General features: G+C 38.4%; 1 protein-coding gene across 1 annotated transcript; it reads left to right on the top strand.

Annotated features, from left to right (window-relative positions):
* The first annotated feature begins 8,562 nt into the window (after nucleotides 1-8,562).
* cygb2 (cytoglobin 2) lies at nucleotides 8,563-25,029 on the top strand. Its single transcript, XM_053325382.1, has 3 exons — nucleotides 8,563-8,762; nucleotides 19,921-20,152; nucleotides 24,865-25,029. Exons 1-3 carry the CDS (start codon nucleotides 8,563-8,565, stop codon nucleotides 25,027-25,029), a joined length of 597 nt encoding a protein of 198 aa, XP_053181357.1.
* Nucleotides 25,030-27,392: the final 2,363 nt, after the last annotated feature.

Consider the following 27,392-nt stretch of genomic DNA (forward strand, 5'->3'; position numbering starts at 1 on the left):
CTTTGAAGACACTGTCTGTGATACAGCTGCCTCTCTGTCCTCACTGCTGGAGGTGTATTTCCAGTCATTACAAAGGCACAAAAGGTTAGAAGTTATCTCACGTAGTTCTTGAGAAAACAATCAATCTGCTGGGTCCATTATTGGCCAGATTGCTCTGTCATGGCAGGTGCAAGAAGTGCCACAAAGGTACAGGGGAAGGACCCAAATGCAGATGTCTGAGGCAGAGCTAGATGCAGTGCAATGATTTATTACACAAAATTGAGGAATAAAAGTTTACAGAACCAGGCAAGAATCAAAAGTCCATTAACCAAGCAAGGTCCAAAACAGGAAGGTAGCAGGTCTCAACAGACAAACGAAATATAGAGGGCAGAAGGCAAGACGTGAAGCACATGGCAATTTAACAATTTGGCAGAGAACAAAGGAAATGGACCGGTATAAGCAGTGAGTATCTGATGAGGGAAAGTATTGCAGGTAATGAGTTTAAGGAGTAAGAAAGGTAACTGCAGGGCTGATGGAAATTTGAAACATGTGTAGGAGGATAAACACCAGCCAAAGGATTGTTCACAACAAGATGTTCATAACTCTATGTTGCTCCTATTAATGGAGTTTATAGCTATCATTTTTGATTGTGCAGTTTTTATGATTATTCTTTTTTATTTTATTTTATTTGCTTTTTCAAATTTTCTTAAACCCTTTCTTTTCAGAATCATTATCTGGTGTGTTTCTGATGCTACTGTAACCACTGGGCTTTCTTATTATTTTTATATATTTTTAACTTATTTTAACTTATCTCACATTGTCTTTTATCTTAAATGTAACATATATCCACTCTCTGTTATGTCTGCTTTGCTTGCAATGATTTGTAAATGATGTTGACAACAGATTTTCTATGTTTAAATAGTGCCCCCTGCTGCATTAACATAGACATCACTATTGCAGACTGTGCACAAGCCCGTCTAAAATTAATCCATAATGAAGAGCTACAAAAATGCAAGTCAGGTATTCTCTATCTTTCATCTTTTCAGTCTCTATTCATAACATTTAGTTTATTCATACAACTAGTAAATGAGACATCAGCACAATTTTTGGTACAGGGCAACTTGGTCTCTAACATTTCTAAATAGGGATATAGTAAAACACTGCTTTAATGCATCAGTGTAGTTAAGCCATAAACCTTTTTCACTGCAAAAACTTTTCATGGCAGGAAAAAGCATGTGTGTAACTTAATTCAATAATGACTCCATGTGTTGGGTGTGAGAAAGTGTCATAATTATTAGGCTGTGGCACTTAAATATCATGAAGTTGTAATTAATGTTATTAATAATGTCATTATGTCATTGTTGCTCCACTAGAAATGTTAACACACACTGGTCACAATTGTCATTCAGGAACTGCAGCTCTGTGCAGATTAACAATATTTAGTTTCTAGTGGATTCCTTTAGAATAGACTAAGCCGACTCTTTGAGGAGTCCGCTTAGTCTATTTTATAGAATAACCTCCCAGAATGATCTGAACCATTTTTTAAATCAATAAAGATCATTTCTATTAAGTTATTATTGTTATTAGTGTCATTATTACCATTATGAGATACCAATTTAAATTTGGGGGTATGTGGAGATTAAACTGAGTGTAATCTAGGAAGCCTGGTTTCTATTTGATCAAAACCATTTATCCACTTAACACACGCCCCTGTTTTTTATGCTGTAGCCTAAACGACATGCCCAAGTTGTGAACAGCACAGATCCCACATAGTTTGAGACTCAGAGATGTGTCTGGTATCATTGGAAAGGAAACACTCTCAGGATTCTTGTAAAAGTGTCTGTGTGATTCTGTGACTGACAAAGAGTGGCAGAGGTTACAATGATGGGGTTGTTTACTCGCCCATAGGTTTGCCTTTACAATGACATGTGTACAGACATTCAGGGACCTCTCAGCAGGATATAGACACAATGAGGCCACAGCCACATGTCTTGGCTTCATGCAGTCCAAATTTGGAGTCAAAAGACCAGAAGATGAATTTTTCAGAGTTATTTTTCAACAGGTATGTCCATGCGTTTTCCTCAGGTCCTTTTTGGAGACTCCAAATGGACACTTGGTTACCAAAGCTGTATAACCACAATCAAACACCTATAACTTCACATCCCCTTTGCCTACAATCAAAATCTTGGTCTCTAATGAAAGCTGACACCATATTATTATTATTATTAATATTATCATTATTATTATTATTATTATTATTATTATTATTATTATTATTACATATAACCATATTTTTTTGTTTGGCCATATCTATCGGTCACATGTCCTCATTGGCTTTGGAGACATGTACTGCCTAATCCTAAACACCGATTGGCTGGTGTGTGGTGTCGTCAGAAGCAGAAGAGGCTCACGGTCGTAAACATCTAGTCACGTGTACTCTGAGATGGGCGCGCAGGTCAGGAAATGACGTAAACGGACCGTCTATGGTTTGTTATTTGTGTTATTACGTTACGTGTTGGACTAAATACATGGACATATTGAGGAAAGTATTTCGGTTTTATGAAAACGGATTTCATATTTCACAAGAATGGATACTTGGCGAGCTGTACAGAAAGTCCTGAGTCATAAGATGATCGTTGTGGATAAAGGGAAGACTTTGAAGGTATGTAGCATTATAGCTTTTCTTACTTAGCTCAGGGGCTAGCCGAGCTAATCGCTAATACTATTACGGCTGTGAGCAACCATATAAGAGAGGTCTTGAATGAATCAGGACAATCTAAGCTTTCCAACAATGTACGGCATGAATATATATGTTTAAGGGTTGGTGTTTAAAACATCCAGAAGAACTTGTGGCTACCTCCCAACATCCGTCCCGTTCCTTAGACGGAACAGCGTGCGTTAAGTGGTTAAACCTCTTAGCATAAGATCACAAGCACAAACTGATCCATGTTTGCTCACCAGTACAGGTTCATCATGACTTGTGACTCATTTTGACAATCTGGATGAACAAAGGTGGCATTTATGCAAACAGAGATTGCACTTAGTACTGTTGGCCACATGATAGAGTCAGAGAGCCACAGAGGGAACATCAGAGCAGTAGTTTTGTCATAGCTAGTTATGGATAAAGGCGTTTGATGAGATGTTTGGTCTTAAAGATTTAATTTTTAAGACTATACCATAATGTTTTGTGGGACAGATACAATAGAGAGTAGGTAGGTTTATGTTCAGATCTTCAGTCATCCAGGTCACAGGGCGTCATACCCTGAGGATCATCATACACAAGTATCCTGATCCTTTACTTAAATAAAAGTACCTATACTATATTTGACAGTGTTAAAATAATCCATTACAAGTAAAAATCCTGCTTGAAAAAAATCTGCTCAAGTAAAAATGTACATATTAGCAGCAAAATGTAATTAAGGTATCAAGTAGTATTTGTTTGATCCTTCTGACTGATATATTATGATATATATATATATACTTTATGACATTATTAGAGTATTAATACTGATGCAACAATGTGTAAGCAGCAGTTGAGTATTCATTTATACTACTTACAATAGTTAGTTAACACTCACATCTGAAATGTATGTCACCCTGACTACAAACTGATTTTTGTAAGAAAAAAGTGACCAGTGTAGCTTTAAAGATGATATACAACCAACCACCATCCCTGCTGACTCACTCTGTTATACAGTATTATGCTGCACTTTTACATTTTGGTTAACAAATCAGTGTTGTGATTTGTGAGTGATATATTTCCCTCCCCAAAAACTCATATTTATCATATAAGCATTGTATTTGTTAATTTCCTCACAGCTAAGTGACGTAGCAGTGGATTTAAATATTGCATTATAACAAATCAACAGCATTCGCCTCCACTTGTCAGATGAAAATTGAAAATGGCAAATTGCATACAGCAATAAAAGTCTGGTGACACTTTAAAAAACAAACATTACCTTATTTAATTAACTGAAAAATATTTTGGTTATGTACCTAAATGTTTCTTTGTTTATAAGTGCAGCAGCCAGTAGAGGGCAGCAGAGGTAAATGAAAAACTTTGTAAGCCATCAGCCAGACAGATCTATACATGGTCTTCATTAACTGGACCGCAGCCTTAATGCATTTGTTACTCACATTTTCACATACTGTAAACTGCATGACAAATACACTGTTGTGTTTGTCCCACTGAAACAGTATAACTTGAATTAATGCATGTTTTAAACATGTATTAAAGATGTCAGATTGCCGATTCTACTTGTACAGGAACATTTTCTGTCTATTTGTCCTCATGTGTGCTTCCCTTAAGTTCACTCATAGCATCACTTCACACATACGTTGCCACACTTTCTAAATTTCATGTCACATACTGAGTACTTGCATAGTTTGAGTGACAGATGCAAGATGTCTGAGCGAGTAATTTCATCTAGTCTTGACGAGTGACAGAGTGACATCCTTTGGTGTGGTGCAGAAATCTGCCATTTTGCAAAATGCTGTGACAGCTCCATCTCTCAATTGTTGGCTTCTCCAGTCGCCTCTGTGGCATAATAGACCTGTCATCAGCATCGTCCTCCACCATCCCTCTCCTGCTTTTGTCTAGACAGCAGTTTATCAAACAAAAAGGTTGGAGATATCTTCTCTTTTTTCCTTACAAGCGTAGATAAGGAATGTCAAATGTAGCTTTTTCAATACCACCCTGCCAGATTGGTTGGAGATAAATGTTTGACCTCCTCAGGCCCTGTCTTCCATTTTCTGCACAAGTATAGATTGATGGGCTCTCTTGGCACTTGCTCTCTATATACATCTCCATATTAATGAGTAATTGTGTCTGTTTTATGAGTTGTAAAAATCTCATTTTCTTCAGGGGAAAAGTCAGTTCACCTATGTCCAATGAAAAATAATTATATTATATTAATAATTATAATAATAAGTAATAGTAATAGTTATTCTGTCCTGTCCCTGTATAAATGATTCATTCTCAAATAAATAAAGCTTCTGTTGGAAACAGGTAAAAAAAAGTTGTTTTCTTTCCTTATGGGACACAGTAGACTCTGACAGGACCATAGCCACTGAGATCATGTGCACAGCATGGTGAAAATTTACATACCACGCTATGATTATTTTATAGGCTGAGTCTAGTGTTTGTAGACTCTTATGTTCCTGTGCAAAAGGAGTTGAGACATTCCGACCATTGTGATAATATCTAAAGAATAAAAGACTGAACTGTTAACTATACAAAATATGACAAATCCAAAATAAGCTCAACATCGAAGAGCCTTTATTTTACTTTATTGATGCCTCCTTACTGATTTTGGGACTCATGACAAACATGACATTTCTAAAATATCTTCTTTTTCAACCATGATTTATTTTTGAAGACTTAATCAATTACTGTGGTACTGTATGACAGCGGCGATTGATTCAATTTGAATCAAGGGTTAAAAACAGAAATTTGATCATGTAGCAACCGGTGCGTTGACAGTAATGACATTCTGTTTTATCTTCTGTCCTGCATCAGGTTCCCCTTAGCTTCCTGTTTGCTGTAATGTCCAGACAGAGTTTGTGGACATCGTGGTTGAGACACACCAGACACCATTAAACTATACACACATTGCTTTATTGGCATGGCATGTACAAGCAATATATTTGTCTTGCTAAAGCACATAAAGGAAAATAGTGGATAAAGACAAATAACACAATATACAGTATGATACACACTGATTAGCTAAGAAAAGAATTAACCTATGAATTAACCTATGAAAGAAAATCATAATAGACTGAATGTTTTATCTTAACATCATGTGTTATGTTCCTAAGATGTACAGTACATCCAATCTAATGCATATTTATCATGTTTAGACAGTGTGCAATTAATTAAACAGATAACTGAAAAAACAGTACAAGCTCAGTAATAGTTAAGAATGGTCAGTGATTGTCAAGTTGGTGAAAGTGATATTTCAGAGATATTTTAGATTATTGCATGAGACTGCTGCACTGACAGTGAAGGCAGTCTTTCTTACATCAGTTCTGGTTCAGAGCTCCTGAAGCGTCAGCCAGTCATCGGAGCGGGTTAAACATGGGCCAGAGTGCCAGAGGAGCAAAGATGAGATATGAGAAAGCAATTTTCCAACAATAGCATGGCTGGATCAGTACCTGTGGTTATTACCGTGTATCACTCAGACAGGGGAAGCCTATCAACTTGATCCTATAGAAAGCAGTAGTGAATGTTATAATAATCACCAGTGATGAATCTCAGGGCCAGCTGGTAAATGAAATCGAGGGGCCTCAGAGGGAAGCCAGAAGCATGTCCATATTTGACATCTCCCTAATCCCGAAGTGAGTGGAAATCTGCTTCAACAATCTTCTTCTTACAAGTCAGAGGGAAGCTACTGATTCTGTACAACAAGCCAGACGTTGTTTCCCAACAAGGTTTTCCCTGTTTAAATGTTAGAATTTCTTATCAAGCCAGATGCCATCTATCTCTGTATGTTCTATCTCAGGTACAAGTTTGCAGTTTTCAGCTGTGTTTAGAAGGCCAATGGAATTATAGATGTGACTCGATTACATACAAAGTCAGTGGAACGACACAAACATGCGTCAGATGAGTTAAAAAAGGTTTTCATATTGGGGTAAAAAAATACTGGATAACAGAACTGATATCAAATATGCATGGGTGAGGCGTGGCAAAAATGTGCTTTTTTTACTGTCTGGACACATGTTAATAATAATAATAATAATAATAATAAATTTTATTTGTAATGCACTTTTCATAAAAACAATCTCAAAGTGCTACAGAGTAAAAACGACACATAAAATCAGCAATCATATGTTTTTTTAAAAAGGTGGGTTTTCAGGCCACATTTAAAAGTGTCAGTAGCCTGTGGTGCCCTCAGGTGTTCTGGGAGGGCGTTCCAAAAACGGGGGGCGGCGGAGCAGAAAGCCCGATCACCCATTGTGTGGAGCTTAGTCCTTGGGGTTTTAAGGAGATGGGTGGAGGAAGAACGGAGGGAACGTGTGGATGTCTGAGGAGTGAGGAGGTCCTTGAGGTATGTGGGGGCAGTTCCATGGAGGCACTGGTGGGTGAGGAGGGAGACCTTATACTATAATAAACCTCCTGTAAGCCTGGCCAGCAGCATCCGCATTTATTTTGACTAACCCTAACCCTACCAACTAACAAATATGCACTATTTATTCTTCTTTGAGTTCAGTTTTGGTCTCCATCAACTCCAGAACCAGATGTTGGCTTTTTAGCTGCTAAATGCTTCACAATGTTCAGTAGCTAGTTACTACATTTATCTATCTGCTGTTTGATGCTGGTTCAGATACTGTGTGGAAGAAAGTTTAATGAGAACAGTGAGAGTGAACCAGAACAGTGAAGGACTTTGCCGTAAAATCAAAACAATACGCTTAAATCGGCTAAAACGCTCTGTAGTGGAATATCAGCATAGAGACGTCATGTAATTCATTGTTAAAAATATTGATCCAAGCAACTTTAAATTAATTTCTCAGAAGCTAATTGAACAAAAAAACAACACAGAAAAGAGTGTTTGTCTGCATAAAGATTAATTTTACGATTGCACACACATTAATGGTAATGGTTTCATATTTTGGGCTAAAGCAGAGGAAAAATATCTTTTTACTTGTCATTTCAAAACTGAAAATGTATAAGCTTCGTAAATGTAGAATGTATGGCTTTTGTATTGGATTGCATAGACTGCACAGGTGTACCTAATGAAGCAGCTGGTCAGTGTGAATAATGCCTAACTAGTGACCTCAGTGGTAATTATACATTCTATAAATGGGATATTAATACTAATAATGATAAAATAATTATGTTTTTTATACTTATACTTTCATACAGTTTGTCTTCAGAACATAGAATCAGACAAATCCATTCTCCAAGGCTGGATATATCAATATGTGTGCTCAGACATGTGCAAAGAGGGGGCTGTCAGAGACCCTTGACGCTCTCCCTCTCTTTAGATTTCTCCACCACCTCTCTCTCTCTCTCTCTCTCTCTCTCTCTCTCTCTCTCAAGTTAACACACACCACATCCTCCAAACGCCTCATCTCCTCCATCAGAGCGACAGGATCAGGGAGAGGAGAAGTGACGGGGGAGCAACATCAGCCTCACTGACAAGGATCTCCCTCACTGGGGGAGAGGGCAAGGATAAGAGAGGGAGAGAGAAAGAGGAGAGTGAAGAAGAAGACAGAGGGAGAAGGACAGTGAGAGAAATAAGTTTTTTGGTGGAGGGAAGACAAACAGGTAGAGGAGAAGGGGAGAGAGTGCAAGGGTGAGTTTGGAGTGAGAGCTTGGCGGGAGGCAGTGGGGGGGCTTCATTTTTTTTCCTTCCCTTTTCTTCTCTTTCTTTTGGCTGTGATCGCCGCCTGCCTCTTCTTTTTTTTCCTCCTTTCCCCCCTCCTCCACCTCTTCTTCCTCCTCTCTACTCCTCTTCTCATCCCGACTCTCCTCTCCCAGCTCCCGCCGTGGGGTCTCAGCTCTCTATCTCCCTCCCCCCCTCCCTCGCTCCCTACCTCCCCCGAGCCCTGCTGGGTGCCTCCGGGCTACTGCGCCGCAGGAGGATGTCTCGCAGGGAGTCTCCACCGCCGCCGTCGCCACCTCCAACCCCGCAGCTGATCGGAGTGAGGAGAGCGGAGGTGGAGTGTGACGATCGTCCGGAGCGGGCCGAGCCGCTGTCCGATGCCGAGAGAGAGATCATCCAGGACACGTGGGGGCACGTCTACAAGAACTGTGAGGACGTGGGGGTGTCCGTGCTCATAAGGTGAGTTTTGTCAAGAAAGCCTTTTATAAACTCCAAATGTTGGGTCAGAGAGGGTAAACTAACTAACCACATGAGATGACTCAATATTCATACAGTTCAAGATGCTCAAGTTTAAAGCTGTATGATTGATGTAACACCCATAAGATCAGGTCCTCTCTTGTTGAAGCTGTCTCTGTATCTGTGGCTATTTTTGGATGTGGATGCTTTATACTTGCAGTGGTTGCTTTCTACTAATTGTCAGTGATCAAATCCAACTGTTAAATTATAGGTTCTCTGTCCTGAAATGTGCTTAAAATAAAACAATGAATCACATCTTTTTTACTATGTTTTATTTGTAAGCTGAGAAACAGCCCCCACATTAAAAACCCATTGGTTATATTAAGTTATTTATGTCTCTACTGATAAAATGGAGAATTAAATTGTGTTAATTGAGAGTTTTTTTTCCCTCAACAACCTCTCTTTCTTGTTGCTATACATGCAGAGATAACATAAGCTATCCAAAACGTGGTGAAATGTGACCAGCTGTTTTGTAAAATTGAAGTGTAAGAAAAAACAAACTAAACACATCTGAACAGTGCATCAAAAGTATAGATCGTATTAGTGTGGTTTGATATAAATATTATTATCTAAACATATCTTATAGTACTGATAGAAGCTATCTAAACCAAATAAAAAATGAAATGAAATTGAATTAGTTGAGTAAAATATTTCCTCATGATTCATGATCATATTCCTATAAGAAATGGAAAATGGAAATGGAAAATGGTCAAATCATGTATACATGATTTGACTGTGTTGCTACATTTCTTGATTTCTTGATGTCCAAGGAAGAAATGGAATCATATAACACAGAGGTTCTAATGACAATGACGATCTTTTTAAACATTTCATTGTCATTTTTTAAAACAAATATTGCTATTTGATATGCTTGTCATGTTTGACCAAATTTCCATTAATCTTTATGTGGAGGATGTAGCAATTATAATCACAGTAGAGAGGGAATCTGCTGAAATGAATAATGTGGCACTGGTGTGAAATCAGCAGTGTACAGTATATTGAAAGGTACTGTGCTGGTGTGTTGGTCTGTGTTGGTTTACTAATGAAAAATAGCTTTTGTATGGACTGACCTCTTCACCATCTCCTCAGGTTACAGACAGAAAGTTTTAGGGTCATGAGACAGTGTTGTGAAGACAACTTCAGCATAGAGTATACCTTCATACATTCATGCAACTTTCTACTTTCTACAAAGCTCCAGCTGAGCTGTAGTGAGTTGTGAAGCGATTTTTGGCATAGTGGCCACAGTCAGAATTGCAGGTCACATGATGCCAACGGCCCCCAAAAGATTTTTCCCATGCACAATTGTTATAAAAGGTACAGCTGTAAAATGATTATGAATGTTACCAGAGCATCACTTTTTGTCTGTCCTGCTCATTGAGAGTAGGATATGTGATCAAAAACAAGGAAGCCCGAGAGTGTATTTTCCTATTGAGCAACTTTCATTGTAACATTTTTAATGTGTCGATCCATTTTCCCTACAAGATACACATGTTGAACCATAGTCATTACTTACTACAGTGGTCATATTGAACATCTACAGCAACAAGCTCTTACCTATCCTCAGCATAACCACTGTCAACTGCACACACTTTATCTCAAGGATAACACTTAAACATAACCATCAAACATAACCATCTGTATTCTAGTTTGTTTTTTCTCCTCACTCCCAAGGTCTGTAGATGCACACACACACCTACACACACACACACACACACACGCACACACACACACACACACACACACACACACACACATTAAGATCTTTGTAGAGTACTACAGAGCTTCTTAGCATGAACACATGCTGACACGTTATGTAGAAAGCCCAGGGATAATGGAGGCACGCACACACACACACAGACACACAGGCACACACACAGACACACACACACGCACACACACATTTTGTTCTACGCCCATTTCCTCAACCTCTCACCAATAACTGAGCTGTGATGTGTAGGGAAGAAAGGAACATCACATTCCTCTCCTCTCTCATTAAGATGCTGAAGAAATTCTCTGTAGTCCACATCTTTTTATTTTCTCTGTAAATGTTTTATTTTTTAAATTAAAGGACAGATACTATCATTCAATGTTCAACAATCAATTAAACAAACATCCCTCCTCACCTCTCACCCATCCCCTCCATCACTTACCTTAAAAGTCCATAAAGATACAAATTAAATACACAAAGACATTGATTCCAGATAAGAAAATAAAGCACAAAAGAAAATAGAAAAGGTCTTCTAAATAAATAACGTTAAGCAACAGTGTGTGATAGTGAATACAAATATTGTATAGTTATATAATGTTCCTCTTCTATTTAAGAATTAGTGTTCAAAAGCTCTTGAAATAATCTATCAAGCATAGCCATTTCTTATAGAAACTGACTACGGGTGAATTGATCTTCTCATGGTTAAAAAAAACAACAGCTCTTCAAGGCAGATAGAGGATGATGGGGGATTAGTGGACTTACATTATTCCACAACGAGTTAATAGATGCATATGCCACTATATCAACCTGTCTGGCAGTCAGAGTACTGTGGTCTACTAAGCAGACAAGTTATCCTGACAACCTTCAGATCTAATCTTCTAGAACTTCTGCTTTCACAAGAAGGTTCATTTTGTCTGCTTCAAGGTTTTTGGTGCGCTGCAACTCATCATTTCTGTCTGTAGTCCAAGAGAGTGTGCTCATGTCCTAAATGTTTTGGGCATGAGAATCAACTGTTTTTCTAATATTCTCCAGACAGGACGAGATTGTCTGAGGGCTGTGTTCAGAGCTTCGTTCATTTGGGTGGAGAGTGTTGTGCTTGGATCAGTGATACAGTCCTTGGTTGGTAAATAACAGAGTAGTGGGTAAAAAAAGACACAGGAGCCACCTCTTGTCCCTGTTTTGTCACATGTTTAACTGAATGTCAAAGGAATCCACAGTTTACTTTTTATTTTTTCACTCTTGCAAGACACTCAATGTCTAAGAGATGGTGAATTGTTGAATTTGTGCCTTGTGCATTTACATTTAGCTTGTGTGTGACAGTGTGTACAGGAGAATTATGCCTCATCTTTGGATATACTGTAAGCACCTTGTTTTCGTATTATTCACAGCTCTTGCTCATCCATTGCTACTGTCTTCTTAAGTTGTCAAAATGTATTCATAAACATAAAATCAAACAGTTTATGCAAGGCCCTAATCTTCAACAGGCAGAAATTCTCTGTGAAGCACCAGTGAAAAATGTTTCATATAAACTGGATGTGACACAGCTCGACTGTGTTTTTTCTGCTTCTTTTCATGTTTTCTTATATGTCAAAGAAGAAAGACTAGATTTTTTTGAATGTCCCCAGCTAAACTGTCTCAGTGTTACACTAAGAAAGCCCTTAAGGGCTTATTAAAATGGACAGCAAGTCGTTGCCAAGGAGACTGATGTGAGTGAGACAAACTGATTTTTGGTTTGGGGTGACAAGGATCCCTGAGGAGGAAGAGGGGCAAAGAGCAGCTTTTGTGCATGTGTGTGTGTGTGTGTGTGTGAGTATGGGGTGCTCTTATCTTGGGTTGACAGCAACGAGCTTTGGCACTTAAATGACTCCCTCCATGCCTTGCTATCTGTCCTCTACTCTTTCATTCTTTCTTTCCTTAATTTGCCATTTTCTCCTCTCTTGATGAAAAATGGCCTTCTTCCCAATTTCAGTTGATTGTTATGACCATCAAAATCAATTATTTCAAAGCTTCCAAGCAGATTATATATCCAGGCATTTGTTTTGCTCATTTTGTATATAGTTACAGAAAACATGTGTTACAGTGTGCAATACAGACAGTGACAGAATATACACAACTATGACTGCAACCAGAGCTGTCGTCGGGCCTTTAAGACGCTAACATCATGAATATAAAACCACTAAATAAAATTGAGTATTCAAAGAATGAAACAAGTACACACATCCAAAAAACTCTTCAGAGACTGCTGGAATAAACAGGAGACATGGCGAGAAGTATAATCCGCACACTGTTTTCTGTTCCCACTATTTTTTATTCACTGTTGCTGTGCAGCGTTTTAAACAGGCGTGTATCAGAAGAACATCTATAAATAATAGCACTTTAGTGTATTTTATCCCCCAAAATGTTATTTCAAAGTCATTTCGACACTGATGTATCTGTTGGGATTACTAAATTCCTTTTATTTGAATTCTTGTTTGTAAAAAGGCAAACTTTACATATATTTGGCCTTAAAAATATGACTCAATAACTGTTCTGCCTGGACTGCAATCACATCATACAGAGACAAACTTAAAATCTCCACATTCACAAGCTGAAACCGTGAATGTTTGGCATATTTGATTCATAAATTACTAAAAATATCAACCAAAGTACTCCCAATTACATTTTTCTATTAATCAACTAATCAATTCAACCATCTGTTTCATCTCTGTTCACAGCTATATTTGCATTGTTTTCTTTCTGTGTCATGCACATGGAGAATACTGTATGTATCAACAGTTGGCTGGCCATTCCTCAGTTACCCAACATAACCTGAGGCTGGGTCAAAGTCTTGCATGGTTGAGATCTTATTATTTTAATTAATTTTTTTGAGATCAGTGCAAAACATCCCCCATGTGAAAACGGATTTGCATTTTCATGTCGATCCATCTGCCTGGATGCATGCAGAGAATATAAGGTGACAGTAGCTCCAGTTCATCTCACCAATGCGAACAAATGCAATTGCACCAAAGAGTGAGAGAGCCCCAGGCGTCAGCAGAATAGTGCATATGGCAGCTTTGTGAATACATTGAACCCTGCATACTTTAAAGACTGTGTAAAGTGAATTCAGACATTTTTTTCTAAACACATTAAATAGGTCATCAATGTATTTCTAAAAAATCTGTAAAAAGAATTTCAACCATTTAGATTTGAATTGTGGAGCTAGGCTTCATAAACTGTTTCAAAATTTCTGTGTTCAGGATTTAGTGGACGGGTTTGAAAATCGCATAAACCCTCCCCTGCTGCTGTAGGTATAAATACATTCAGCGCACACTACTACTACTAACCCTACAGTTAGCCAGTTAGCTGAGTTAGCCGACGAGCTAGTAGCTGAGTTAGCAGCTGAGCTAGCAGCAGAAAGCTCTCAGGTTGATTTATACTTCAGACGTAGCGTCCATGTTTCGGGTAGATGTGGTGACTTTGATTGACAGGTGATACTTGGTAGGGGGCGGGGTTTCAGCGAACTCGGCGGGCGTTTGGGAGCAGACACAGAGGCAGATTTTCACACAACTTTGAAGCCTAATTTCATATATTTGGTGATTTTTTTAATCATTCAACTTTGGCAGGGTGGTTATCAACACACTTTTCTGTGGTATGTCAAACTCAGAACACATTTATTCTTACTTTACACAGACTTTAACTCAATTGCTATAATGGTAGTGATAGTGGTGGGCTTGGAGGATTCAAGAACATTTTCACAAAGCAGAGGATATTAAAGTGTCACAATGAACAGGATTTGATTCAATCTCACTTTATTAATTTGAGGTTGATTTTGGTTTTGGTTTATTTGGATCTCTTTTAGCTCATTGGCTTATCACCCAAGAGTCCACTTATTTCCTGCTGTATTAGAGAAAATGTTATTAACAGGACACTGGATGCTGGTATCTGATGAGGTAATCACCAGATACACTTCAGCATTTTTATGTACAAATATAAGAAGCAGATACATCAATAGTAACTTATATAAATACAATACAAAACACAACATATGGACATAAAATGTAGGGAAAAGGAAGAAAACAAGACAATAGTTTTTACATCCATGCAGCTGCAGCAGCTGCAGCAGCTCTCTTAAACTATACTTTGAGCTAAATGCTAAACACCCTGATGTAAACCATCTTAGTTTAGTATGTTATGATGCTAACATTCATTCTAAACACAAAGTACAGTGGAAGAGGATGAGATTGTCATTAGTTTTGTTACAGTTACTGATCACTGTGTAATTCAGTAATTCAACTGACAAATTGCAAGTTGAATGAGGGGTTTTTCAATTGATGGTTCAAACTGATGATATTTTGTTTGTCAAGAGTTGAGCCAGAGCTATTAAGTCAATGAGTTGGCTTTAAGTTTTGGTAGTGAGGCTGAAGGTTGTTTATGGCACTCCAAAGATAATAAAAACCCTTCCAGTCTAATCAAAGTGTGATTTACAGGCTCCACTAATGTTCCTGCTTTGGCTTTGATGACTTCATTTAAATGCAGAGACAGGTGCTAGAATGTGATCAGAGGTCTCCAAAGTACTAACCTACGACACTTCTCTCACATAGGGACAAAATGTTCCTCATGCACCATGCTTCTACAATATAGACTGAATCACCATTACATCATGGTAACAACAACAGGCAGTAGATCTGAATTGAGGAGAAATGTGACATCCCCAAACTTTATTATTTCTTTATCGTAATTTTTGTCTGTAAATGTAATATTAAAGATATGTAGTTAAATGCAGTGGTCCAACCTATCTGACGTTGCTGCTGCTTATTTTATGTACTATTGCCTTTTTTATTTTATGTATGTGTTGCTTTGCTCGCATCTTTGATACACCAAATCTACTCAACAGGGACACCCCAACCACTGCTTTACTCATTTATACTAACTCACTTAAACTATTAAAAAAAACAACACATTACATGCTCACAAGATCACCGAACGTTTAATAATCTCCCACTGAAAATACATCCTAACAAATGAGTAACATTTGCAAAAACTACAGTGCAATCTGTGTTAAGGAAATCTTTAAAGAAACTGAGAGTCACATACCATTACAGGGTGGAAAAGTTTGCGAGATGCACTAACACAATTTTGTTTTAGTTGTTTTAATGGTATTTATTTACAATCTAAAAAATAAGTGACGTGCCAATTAGAGTTTCCATGGCTACAGTATAAAAATCTACAATCCACAGAAAAATGAACAGTATCAACTTCAGGTTTGCCTTTTAAATTGTGTAAAGTTTGAATCTTTTAACATCATATAAATTATTTTTCCACCATTCGTCTGATCATATGGTACTGTAGGTAAAGGCAGCCTGACACTAGCTGATCCAGCCAGTCTGTTTTGGTCCCAGAGGCACCTGCCAGAATACACCCCTGGCAGGCACTTGTTATCACCTACTGTGATGTGATCGACACCCTGTTGTACTGATGAGATACGACTGACTCTAGAGAGACTCCCCACAAATCAAACATACTTGATATCTGTGATGCAATCAAAGATTCTGTCACTGTGGACATTTCCAGCAGAGTCTTGCTTAGAGTTATTCTTAACCAAAAAGAAAATGCAAAGTGATGTGTATCGGTTTCTGTTTAGTATCACTGTCTCTCTCTCCATCTCTATTTTCTCTCGCTTATTTTCTAACATACACAGGCTTTTGGAATGATCCTAATATTCTTTTATTTAGTAATAATGAAATACAGACCAAGTAAAGTTGTTGTAGTTTAGTTTTGATTTAACGCTTATCGCTCTTTCTCCTTCATTATCTTCCTTTCAAGGTACTGAGGCTTTTAATTGTATTTGGAAGATGTGATAACTAATAAATAGGCTGTGTCCCCTTTAAGAGACCATAAAGTACTTCCTATAATAACAGTAAACCATTCAAAACTTAAAATTATGAAGGTCAATGGATCCAATTTAAAATAACTTTTCAGACTAAGAAACACAAGATAAAAAAAACTGTGCCTGTTGCATATGCTCTTTTAATGTATTGTAAAAGCATGCCCTTGCTACAGGGTATTAAACACAATCACTCTAACACAAGAGGACATGCACAAAAAGAACTCTTTTTTTTTAACTTCAAAGAAAATATCAGAGTAGGAGCCTGTTTTCTTAAAGCGCTACAGTTAACTTTAATGTTTGTCTAAGCAGAACAAGAGCTACTAGACAGTCTGTATTATTGCTGTCACCGAGGAAAAGAGTGTATGTATTTCGACAGCTGGTAGAGCCAAGCTCAGAGTGCTGCAGGCAAGCAAAGCCTTTGTTGGCCTAGCATGACATACTGTAGGATCTGGAGGACGTGGATGTAGTGCAGCAGGACTGCCAAGGGCCAAACTCCAACTGGGAAATAACTGTACAAGCAAGATTTAAATTGGGTCATAGCATAAGTGCGTGTCTGTGTGTACTTGTGCGAATACACATGTAAATCCATATCTTTTCAGTCAGGGTCTGTTGGTCTTTATGTAAATCTTTAATGTCTGTAAATATATGTTTTCAACTATACTTTGCACCTTATGAATTTCTCACATACCCCTTCAGCTAAGCTTGTGGAAACTTTCTTATTGCTTACACACTTTGCTCTCTTACTGAGCTGCCGGGAGCTCGGCTGTGGTGAGCGCTGTGAAACCCCTGAACCAAAACAAAGCTAGAATCCTTTATTTATCTCTCCGTTTACATCTACCTGAGTGGTTCAACAGTGGAATTTACTACATCTGCACCTAAAATAAGTCATGGTACACGCTTGGCAGACCCCAAACATGACCCAGATACATCAAATTTATGTGTTAGTTAAACTTGGCCAAGACCAGGTATCTACATGTACAGCTGAAAGTGTTTCTTAGGTTTGCGAGAGGATATCGAGACAGGCATAAACAAACTAAACTAGTTCTCATTTTAAGCTACACCAGTCGACTGGTTGGTCCACCACTGTGATTCAGACTGAATTTTCCTGACAATAAATGTATGGATTGCCATAAAATTTGGTTCAGACATTTATGATGACCAGAGGATAAATTGATGAAACTCTAAGCCTCAATATATACAACATGGCATATAATATCATAATATGGAAGTGCTTGAAAATAACCCTAAACCTAACCCTAACCCTAGGGACCCTCATGTCAGCAAAAGTCTGTCATTCAAGATCATTAAATCCACAAATGGTGGTATATTGTCAATGTACACCAATTTCAACCCTCACTCGACCGCTCTGACATCACACAAATGTCCTGAGTTGTCCTGCAACATGAACACACAAGTTTTATACATGGGAACCCTTTCCCATCTCAGCCATGGGATGCCCTGATGACATCTGACAGCTACAGACTATTATTTGTGTTCATGTTTGATGGAGTTCAAAAGAAAAGGTGGCAAATTGTTAACAACAGAAATCTAAAGAAACATGTAATTTAACCTCCTTTCGAGCATGCTCATTGTTACATAAATGTAAATTTTACATGGTGGCTGATTCACTTTTACAGAACAGCCATGATGGCAATATGACAAGGACTTCATTACATTACAGTTCCAACACTACCACATCAAATATACCATGTCTGCTGCTCTCAACAGCGATCATAGACTAAATATTTGATAATGTTCATGCAAGAAGGCAACCAACCATCCTGTATCATTCAGTAAATGAAACAAAATTCAGGACATTGAGGCAGAATTATACACCTTCTTAATATGCTTAATAATATACCTGGAGTGTGTCTCTTTTAGGTTGATCCCCTCATATGAACAGCACCTGCTTGAAAATTAAACATCACTCTTTCGCTCACCTGCATCCAATTACACAGTTCAACTAGCTCTTTCCGTGTTAGTCTTAATTCAGCGTTACAATACTGTGAAGGATTCTGGCACTTTGTTTTTATACTGGTGATGCATAGGTGCTTTACACATTTTATAGTCATGACAAAGCATGTGTGTGTGTGTGGATCACATTTTAGTAAAAAAACCCCCACAAAACTACTTTTTAAGGGAGCATATCACAAGAGGTTTGATCAGAGTTTGGGGCATGGGGTTAATTTGAAAATGTTCAGGATATTATTCACAGACTGACTTAAGGTCAAATTTTATTAAGTGTCTTATGAAAAAGGAAACAGTATGAGTTTGTAGCCTCGGGCCATTTGTTTCTTGGTTCAATTCTTAATTTTCAAGCATGACTCTCCACAAACTTAGGTCAAATGTTGTGATGCATGCATGGTTTGCATTACAATACATGTCCACTGGCTTTGTTGCAGGCTTCTAATGGGATTTGTGCCAGTTAAGCTTAATAGATGTCACAGCTGTCATCTTGTTGGGTTTATTTCCAACTACAGTTAAATAATAAATAGTACTAACAACAATGTCTTTCTTATATAATAAACTTAGGGTATTAATGCTTCTCTCTAACCCCTGTCTGTTCATATTCAGGATTTTAAATCTTATCTTTCTTGTCAGATTCTTTCCTCTAGAAGAGCAGCATAGACATTATAGACACAAAGATCATTTTTTTTCTCCCTGCTGCCCTTTTTTCCTTAGTTCACTGCAAAATACTGACAAAAAGCAGCCATAACAGCAAAGCAAATGACAAACTAATACTATTATTGCAGTGTTTGCACTATACATACACATACATACTGTATATAGTACTTTGCTATTTCCCAGTTAATCTAAGTTAAAGTTCTTATCATTTAATTGTCTTTCTTTGGGGAAATGTTATAGTAAAATGAAGGAGGAAGAAAAAGTCTTCTTTGGTGAACATAGGTATACAGCTGCTGCATGTAGTTAACATTTCACACCTGTGATTTGTCTAACAAATAAGTAGGTTTTGGTTCTTATTGATCATTTTCAGGAAGATCAGACAATAGATGCAGCTGCTAGTGAAGAGATGGCTGTGTGTCCAGCATCTCCAATGAGCCTTGTGTGGCATTAGAGCAGCCATTAGGCACCATTGTCACAGGTGCTCTCAAACCATGACAGTTGATTCAATTGATCCACCACTTGAATTTGTTGTTGTTCTCAGTGACATCCAATTATATGAGCCCACACCACACCTTATTAGCAAGAGCATAACACTTTTAAATACCGACTTTTGATGTAAAAGTATGCATGGTGCATAGAGTTTGCATTGATTTTTATGTACACAGTGGTGTTGATAAATAGGTCCCCAAATTTAGGGAAGACAAACCAAACATTAACATGAATTTCACAGCAATACTGTTTATAGTTGTATTGTAGAGAGTCAATGGATCAAAGCCATTTAGGTGCATTCATCATCAATTCATCCAGGAGATATGGACAAATTTCACTTGTTAATAGAAAACTTTGACCTATTGTTAAGGCTATACCAAAAGTCAGTATTCGTTGTGTTTTTGCCTCGTCAGGTTCTTTGTGAACTTCCCGTCAGCCAAACAGTACTTCAGCCAGTTCCAGGACATGGAGGATCCCGAGGAGATGGAGCGAAGTAGCCAACTTCGGCACCATGCCCGCAGGGTAATGAACGCCATCAATACTGTGGTGGAGAACCTCCATGACCCAGAGAAAGTGTCGTCAGTACTGGCCTTGGTGGGAAAGGCCCATGCTATCAAACACAAAGTGGAACCCATGTACTTCAAGGTAACTTTTGATCCTATTAAACTTTTTCAAATAATTCATTTTTGAAGTTCAGGAAATACTTAGTAATGAAGTATAACATTTGTGTTTTCAGAGAAAAACAACAAAACACTGTACACTACCTGTTCAGCACCAACTGGCAAGTTAGCAACTAACAGGTGAACATAGTGGAGAATTTAGTAGTTAAAGAGCCAGATATTTCTCTGAGGAGTTGAGTGAGATCAAAAACAGAAACATGGTGGACAAAGGTGGACAGAAACATGACTCCAAATAAATGATAATGTAAAAAACCCTTACTGTTTGTTAGTTTAATATATCAACTTAAAAGGTTATGATGTGTCAGTAATGTATTCACACCTTGTTTCCCCTGCAACCAGCTGGCAAAAAATCAATCAATGTAGGTTTATAAAATTAGTTTGTGAGCATACAAAAAACATATGCATTATGTGGCTTTTTCCTATCTCTATTCAAGAGCATGGACATTCATTCAGATGCATTCAAAAATGCTTTAAAAATGAAAGACCATCTCTTGAATATGGAAAAAAGCCCCATAATACATTCTTCCTCTTAGTCCTGCTGTTACTGCAGATGTGTCTGTACTAACCATGGATCTTCAACTTGTTTGACCCAAGATGGCTTATGGGTAATGTTGAGTTACATAATGTTGAGTATGGCTATTTTCTAAGAAAGCATTTTTCATTATGTCAAATTTGGGAGTTGGTTCACAGTTAGGAAAAGTTTAGTTTCCCAGTTTTGGGCACTTGGTGCACACATGAAACAAAGTAAACTCTTGTCCTGCAAGGTAATTGTCAAGCTCTCTCTTTCCTGGAGAAGCAGCACAATGGAGTATCTCTTGCTTCAGCAGCTTTGAATTGTCAAAGCACCCCAAAGAAATCCTCCTTACAAATCTAATATCACTAGGGATTCTGCTGGCTATTTGGTAGATGGGCTGCATTTATTCAGGCCAAATCCTATCCCTTTTGTACCCATATCTGTTTATTATTCCCCAAATGTAGCTATTTCCTAAATTTTTGTGCTGCGAGCATTTGCTTGAAAGCTAAAGTCAGCCAAGCGCTGGAATTTGAATTGTCCCTGGTGTTGTGAGGTATGTGTGCAGAAAGACATCAAACTGTTGTGAACTGCATGTCTCGCTGTGTAGCAATTCAAGAAATTATACTTTATCCATCCATGAAATTAATGGCACTAACAACTCATTTCACACCGAGCTTCTTTAGGTTTTACTGAGCACACATTGAATAGAAGTGTAATGTAATCATATGACAGACAAAGAGAGGCAAATATATCCATACATCATATGAATTAATCTAAATCTAAATTAATCTTACTCTATATTACTTTAAAGATTAATATAATATCAGGCTGTGCTTCATCAAAGACTACACCCAGCATTACTAATAGGCGTGGTTGAGTGTGGTCAGACATCTGTTGCACCTGTAACCATGTCCAACAGTGATGTCACACTTGTCATGACCTGGCTCAGGTGCCCACAACAAAGAGGAGACACACCATGTGAAACTAAATAACCCAAATGAGAGAACATAAAGTTGACTGAAAGGTGTAACTAAATATATACAGTATGAGGTGTGGTGGAGGTCAGGGAAATCAGTGTGAGGTGTGTCATACATGAATCGAGAGTGTGTGCGTTTGCGTGTGCAGGGGTTGTCAAGTGCACGAAGGCAACATAACTGGACCAAACAAGAACAGATGCCTAAGGAGAGAAGCAGAGACCTGCAAGCAGTCAGAGGAGAGAGACAGGGACTGCCGCAGCTGCAGCCCAGACTTTAATCACTTGGCAACCCTGTTTCAGGAATCGCCAGTTGCCCTAACGAGCACTTGCAGAGACAAAAGCAGAGAGGTAAATCACAAGTTCCAACCAAGATGACACCAGAGGTCATCACACAATGTACTGACTCACCCTAGAGTTCATTTCTACACCACTGCAGCAAAGTAAGAAGTCAAATCACCAGAGGTTAGCAAAACAAGATTTTCAGCTGCTGTTAAAGCAATGGTTCGGGGTAATTTTGACCTAGCCTCATATGCACCATTACGTCTATCTAAACACCCCCTCACCCCTTTTTTAAAATTTGGTCGCAAATTAGTGGAATTAGAGCCATCAGCCGAATGGCTTAGTACAGGCACTAATGGGACCAACAGTGTATCTCGTAAATTACCCCACTAATAATGCCTCGATTGTTATCAAACTTCTACTGTAGTACAAATAGGGTCTTTACTCATAAGTCGATGCATTGGAAAGTTTGTAAGTACACCAGGAGTTTATTAAAATAACACTTACCTGATGGCTTTTACTCTGCTGCTACTGCTAAAGCTGTAAACATTGTCGAAATCATGCGCGATCACTGAAATACTGCGTGGTTGGGCCAGATCCCGCACAGAGCACATCTATTGCCGGAAGAGACTAGTAGTAGTAGATAGATACAACTGTATAGCATATTGTCCTATCCTTCTACTCACGTTGATGTCTTCTCACTCTCGCTTCTTGCTCCTTCCTCACTACTACTACTGGTGCCTTCCGGCAATAGATGTGCTCTGTGCGGGATCTCGTGCGACCACGCAGTATTTAAATTGCTCTTTAAAAAAATATGAATTACAACCCAGTGTAAAAAAAACATTAAAAAATGGTTAGATCAAATCAATAGGATATGAAAAGTGTGAGATGAAAAGATGGGATTACAGAACTCGAGGGAGACATGAATGTCTGTATCAAATTTCATGACAGTTGTTGACATTTCACTCAAAAGCCTTTCTTTAATCACTTGTTAATGTAATGCACAACATAGGAAATCAGCAGTGATTATGAATTTAAAATCTGAAGATAAAACATGGCAAAAGTCTCATACAGCCCCCAATTGAAATATATAAAATAAAGCAGTTGTCAAGGTTGTTAATGTTAAGAAAAATAATTTCAGGGTCCGACTATTGCCAGATTTAACAGTGCTGATCACCTGTTGAGGCAGAAAAAGAATCATCATAAATGTTTAAGATCCAGTGTTTAATTTAGAGCATATGGTTGCATAATCTTTCAGCTGAAAATCAAATATGATCCCTCTTCATCTGATTGAAGAGGGAAGCATATGCTTCCCCTCCTCAAGTCTTTTGAATGTCGTCTGCAGTTGGTTGATAAATGCAGCTGTGAAGAGAACACATTACCGCCATTTAAGCATCCCTCCGCTGGCTTCCGATTGCCTTCCGAATGGAGTTTAAGATTTAATTGATCACTGTGTGAATAAGTCATTAAATGGATAGGCCCACTGTGTAATCCTGAAGTCTTAAGCCCATGTGTAGAAGGGTGAACCCTTCAGTTCATGCAGTATTTTTTGGTATTCCACTTCCTGTCCTATGATTATGGTGACAGGTTCATGTGATACAGCACAGTTTGTGAAAGGTTAATTTGTACAAATGTGCTTATTGATTACGTCTTTCTATACAGTACACAGCATGTATATGCAGTGGGGTCTTGACTAGTGGTCTCAGACTTTTGGACCCCTTTCACACTGAGTCAGACTTTATAAAAATAAACTCTGGAGAATGACATTTTCACCAAATTAGTATTATAGTTCCATATGTTAGGGCTCCTGTATCTAGTCATCCGACCACTCAGCGTGCACATTACACACTGTGTTTGCGCACATGCTGATAGCAGAGGCTTCATGCAAGGTGCCAACCTGCTCATCAGTAGTTATAATCTAGTCTCTAATCTAGTACTGATTCACACTCACACACTGAGCTGGGGATTGAACCAACAATTTTCCAATTAGCGGACAGCTCGTTCTAGGAAGATGACTGTTTGGTTGAGTAAGAGTGAATCTGAGAGTTAGTTTCAAAGTTAGAACTGAAATGAGCTAGAAGGTTTCCATCAAACACAGAAAATTCAGATTTAATGAAGTCATTTATCAAGCTAGATGACTAAATTTGCAGAACTTGTCAAAAAGGATGATTTATTGGTATCCTCGTTTTTATATAAATATAGTGGAAAGGGAATATCTTTGTGTTCTGAGCTTTTCAGTCCAACAAAACACATTTGAAGATGTGACAATGAGCTCTGGAGAACTGTGAAATGATGATAAAAACAGTCCTCACAAGGCTCCAAGCAGTCGTTTCTGAACACGCATCAATTCTCCATCATTTCATTTGGTAAAGATTTTATTGCCAGACAGATGTGAGAATTGCATGTTTTCATGGATTGATCACTGCAGTTAAATGATATTGTGTGTGTTTGTTGCAGCTGATGATGTGGGAGACGAGCTTCAACACCGCAGCTTGCCTACCACATTTAAATCCGCGTTTCCCTCTTTATTTTTCCCTTTATAGATACAGTATATGTACTTTTTCACTCCCCACCTGTGTTGTCCTCTCTCTCTTCCCTTTGTCATTTTCACTCTCTTTGTAATGCCTGTCCACCCACTGCTTTCATGTTTTACTCTCATCATTTTCAATTCTCACCTGTCTCGCCCACTTTTCTATAACAGTGAATTTGGCCCCTCACCAGCCATGCTTCCACTTTACATCCTGAATATAATTTTCTCTGCATTACACTCTCTCTTTCATCCACCTACCATTAACTTGATAGCTATATACACAGTTCTCCCCTTTGACTCTCTTTCTATCCCTGTCTTTCTCATACAATTTCACTCTTTTTTTCCATATTAACCAAGTTTCTTTCCCTCTCTTTTCAGATCCTGAGCGGCGTGATGCTGGAGGTATTGTCTGAAGATTTTCCAGAATTCTTCACGGCGGAGGTGCAGTTGGTCTGGACCAAATTAATGGGAGCGGTGTACTGGCATGTGACCGGGGCCTACACAGAGGCAGGCTGGCTCCAGGTCTCCAGCTCAGCGGTGTAAAGAGTGAGGAAGACGAGGGGAGTATATGAGTTTCCAGTGGACTTGATGAAATGAAAAGAAAAAAAAAGGGGGGAAAAAAAGGCAATGATGTGTTTGTGATCATGTATATTTTGTGGAGCTGAGTGGAATTGTAAACAGGATCTGTGAGGATGGTTTCACAGATATGGATGAGATTAACGTGGTAATCCGCACAGTTCGGCTTTTTATTTTGGTGCTAAACCTTCACTGCTGTTTTGTTTCTACACTGCACTTTCCAGAAAACACTTGGACACTAAACAATGTAGCCAGACAACATCCGACCTTTATCCTAATTATGTTTTAGTTTATTTAAGTGGTGCTTTGGTTTGTGTTTTTAGCCACGATGACTGTCACTGCTAATACTATCTAGTTTGTCCCCGTCTATTTCACAGAAAATGCTGCCAAAAGTATATATAAGAAAATTACCTTTGTGATTTGGGATCAACCAAGTGTTTAGATGAGCAAATCCAAAAACTTTAATGAACATGTATAGACTTAATTACTGTTACATTCATTTGTCACCGACTGTCTCCTCAGTCCTGCTAGTTACTGTTGTTAAGGCTGCCAAGCTTTTGCCGTTTATGATAAAGGTTGCAGCTTTACCACTCACAGCTGTTTGTCATAAGGTCCCTTATTTTACAGAGCCAGGGAGAAAAAAAGTGAGCAGTCTTCTAGTTGAAGACTGTGAAAGGGTCTTAAATATGCACTTGAAGGCTACATAACATCTACATGATATTAAGCCAAAAGATTAAAGCTACATGTCCCAAGTAAAAAGTCAGCATCCTATGTAATATGGTGCAATATGATGTAAAAAAATACCGATAAAGCATCATTGTATAATGATGCCTGTCCATAATGGAGCTTTTTCCAACATAATCACACAAATGCAGTTAAATGTAATTAGCTGATGCTATTCTATACTATACTATACTATACTATACTATACTATACTATACTATTCTCCTTGGTCCTGGAAGTTATTCCTTAAACACTCTGACACTACTCTTGTATGTTTGATTTTAGAGAGGTGATAAAAAAATCCAAAAGATCCAACAGATAAATATGGAAAACAGTTCCAGCTGGATTCACACCACTTCAGCATGTGGGGGAATTCAGTTAAAAGCTTGACAGACTTGTCATGCGTATAGTTACCATTGCTGTTTGGGGCAGTCATTTTTGGAAAATGGCATAAACCGTTTATTTATTTATTCATATTTTTAGCTCCATCCTTAGTTTATATGAAAATGCTGCGGATTATTACTTAACAAAATTCATTTCTGTGGAAACCTGCAGTGAGAGAGATGCATCTTCTGGGAAAGCCGCACATATTAATACACCTCATGATATTTCAAAAGAAAGAAAAGTTTAGACAAGGAATGATATTTAAGCTATGAGAGGGTGGGGGGCAGTTAGCCGTCGAAGCCCCAGCTACGGGACCATGGAGCTGCTGACTGTTAATAGATTCTCTTTGTGTCCTACTACTATATCCTCATGTTTAGGGGACCTGAGCCCCTCTCTCTCTCTATTGATGCATTACGTGCTCTTAATGTCTTGTTTAACTTTACTGAGGTGTTGTTTGTGTAAGTGTACAGTGGGCAAACGTGCATACTCTTCTGCCTTTGTTTACAACTCATTGGCACGCTGATCTGTTGACGTGCTGAGGAGGGCTGTTTCTTTTTCTTTTTCATTAAGAGTCTTGGACTTGCAACAATGCTTAAGTTTCCTCCACCCCCCCCCCCCCCCCCCCCCCCCCGCAAACACTTCCACAACATACACTAACGTTGTAAAAGTAAGATGGAAACTATCAGCAGGTGGACACAATCCGCAACCACACATGTACACATTTACACACAGGCATACTATAAGACCTCCCACACTTAATATTTACAGGACTGTCAGTTAGTTTATCTCTCCAAACCCCCGTCAGATAGACTTGCTGCTTTAAAGGCTCCATTAAGGGCTTTAGAAACTCACTCCGGAGGTCTATGAAAAACATGTCAGCTCTAGAAGTGCCATCACTCTGTTTCTTTAAGATGTCTCACCCGTCTGACAGAGAAAATGATGCCCAAATACATACAGACACGTGAGATGAATAATGTGGATTGTATTGCATCCGCTCTAACGCCGTAGATGATTTCTTGATATTGAATAAGGGAAATTATCTCTCTAAATTCTGGCATCACATTCAGATCACATACTACTGTATACATGTCAAACTTCCTTCCTTTACCTCACTTAACCTCACATTTTTGTCACCGTTGCCATGAGTCTTTGGATTGCATGCACTGCCGTTTGCAGTCACCCACCCATCCATGAGCCTCTCTCTATTAAATTCCCAAACACAC

Source organism: Scomber japonicus, chromosome 2 (genome assembly GCF_027409825.1).
Source record: "Scomber japonicus isolate fScoJap1 chromosome 2, fScoJap1.pri, whole genome shotgun sequence".
Lineage (NCBI taxonomy): Eukaryota > Metazoa > Chordata > Actinopteri > Scombriformes > Scombridae > Scomber > Scomber japonicus.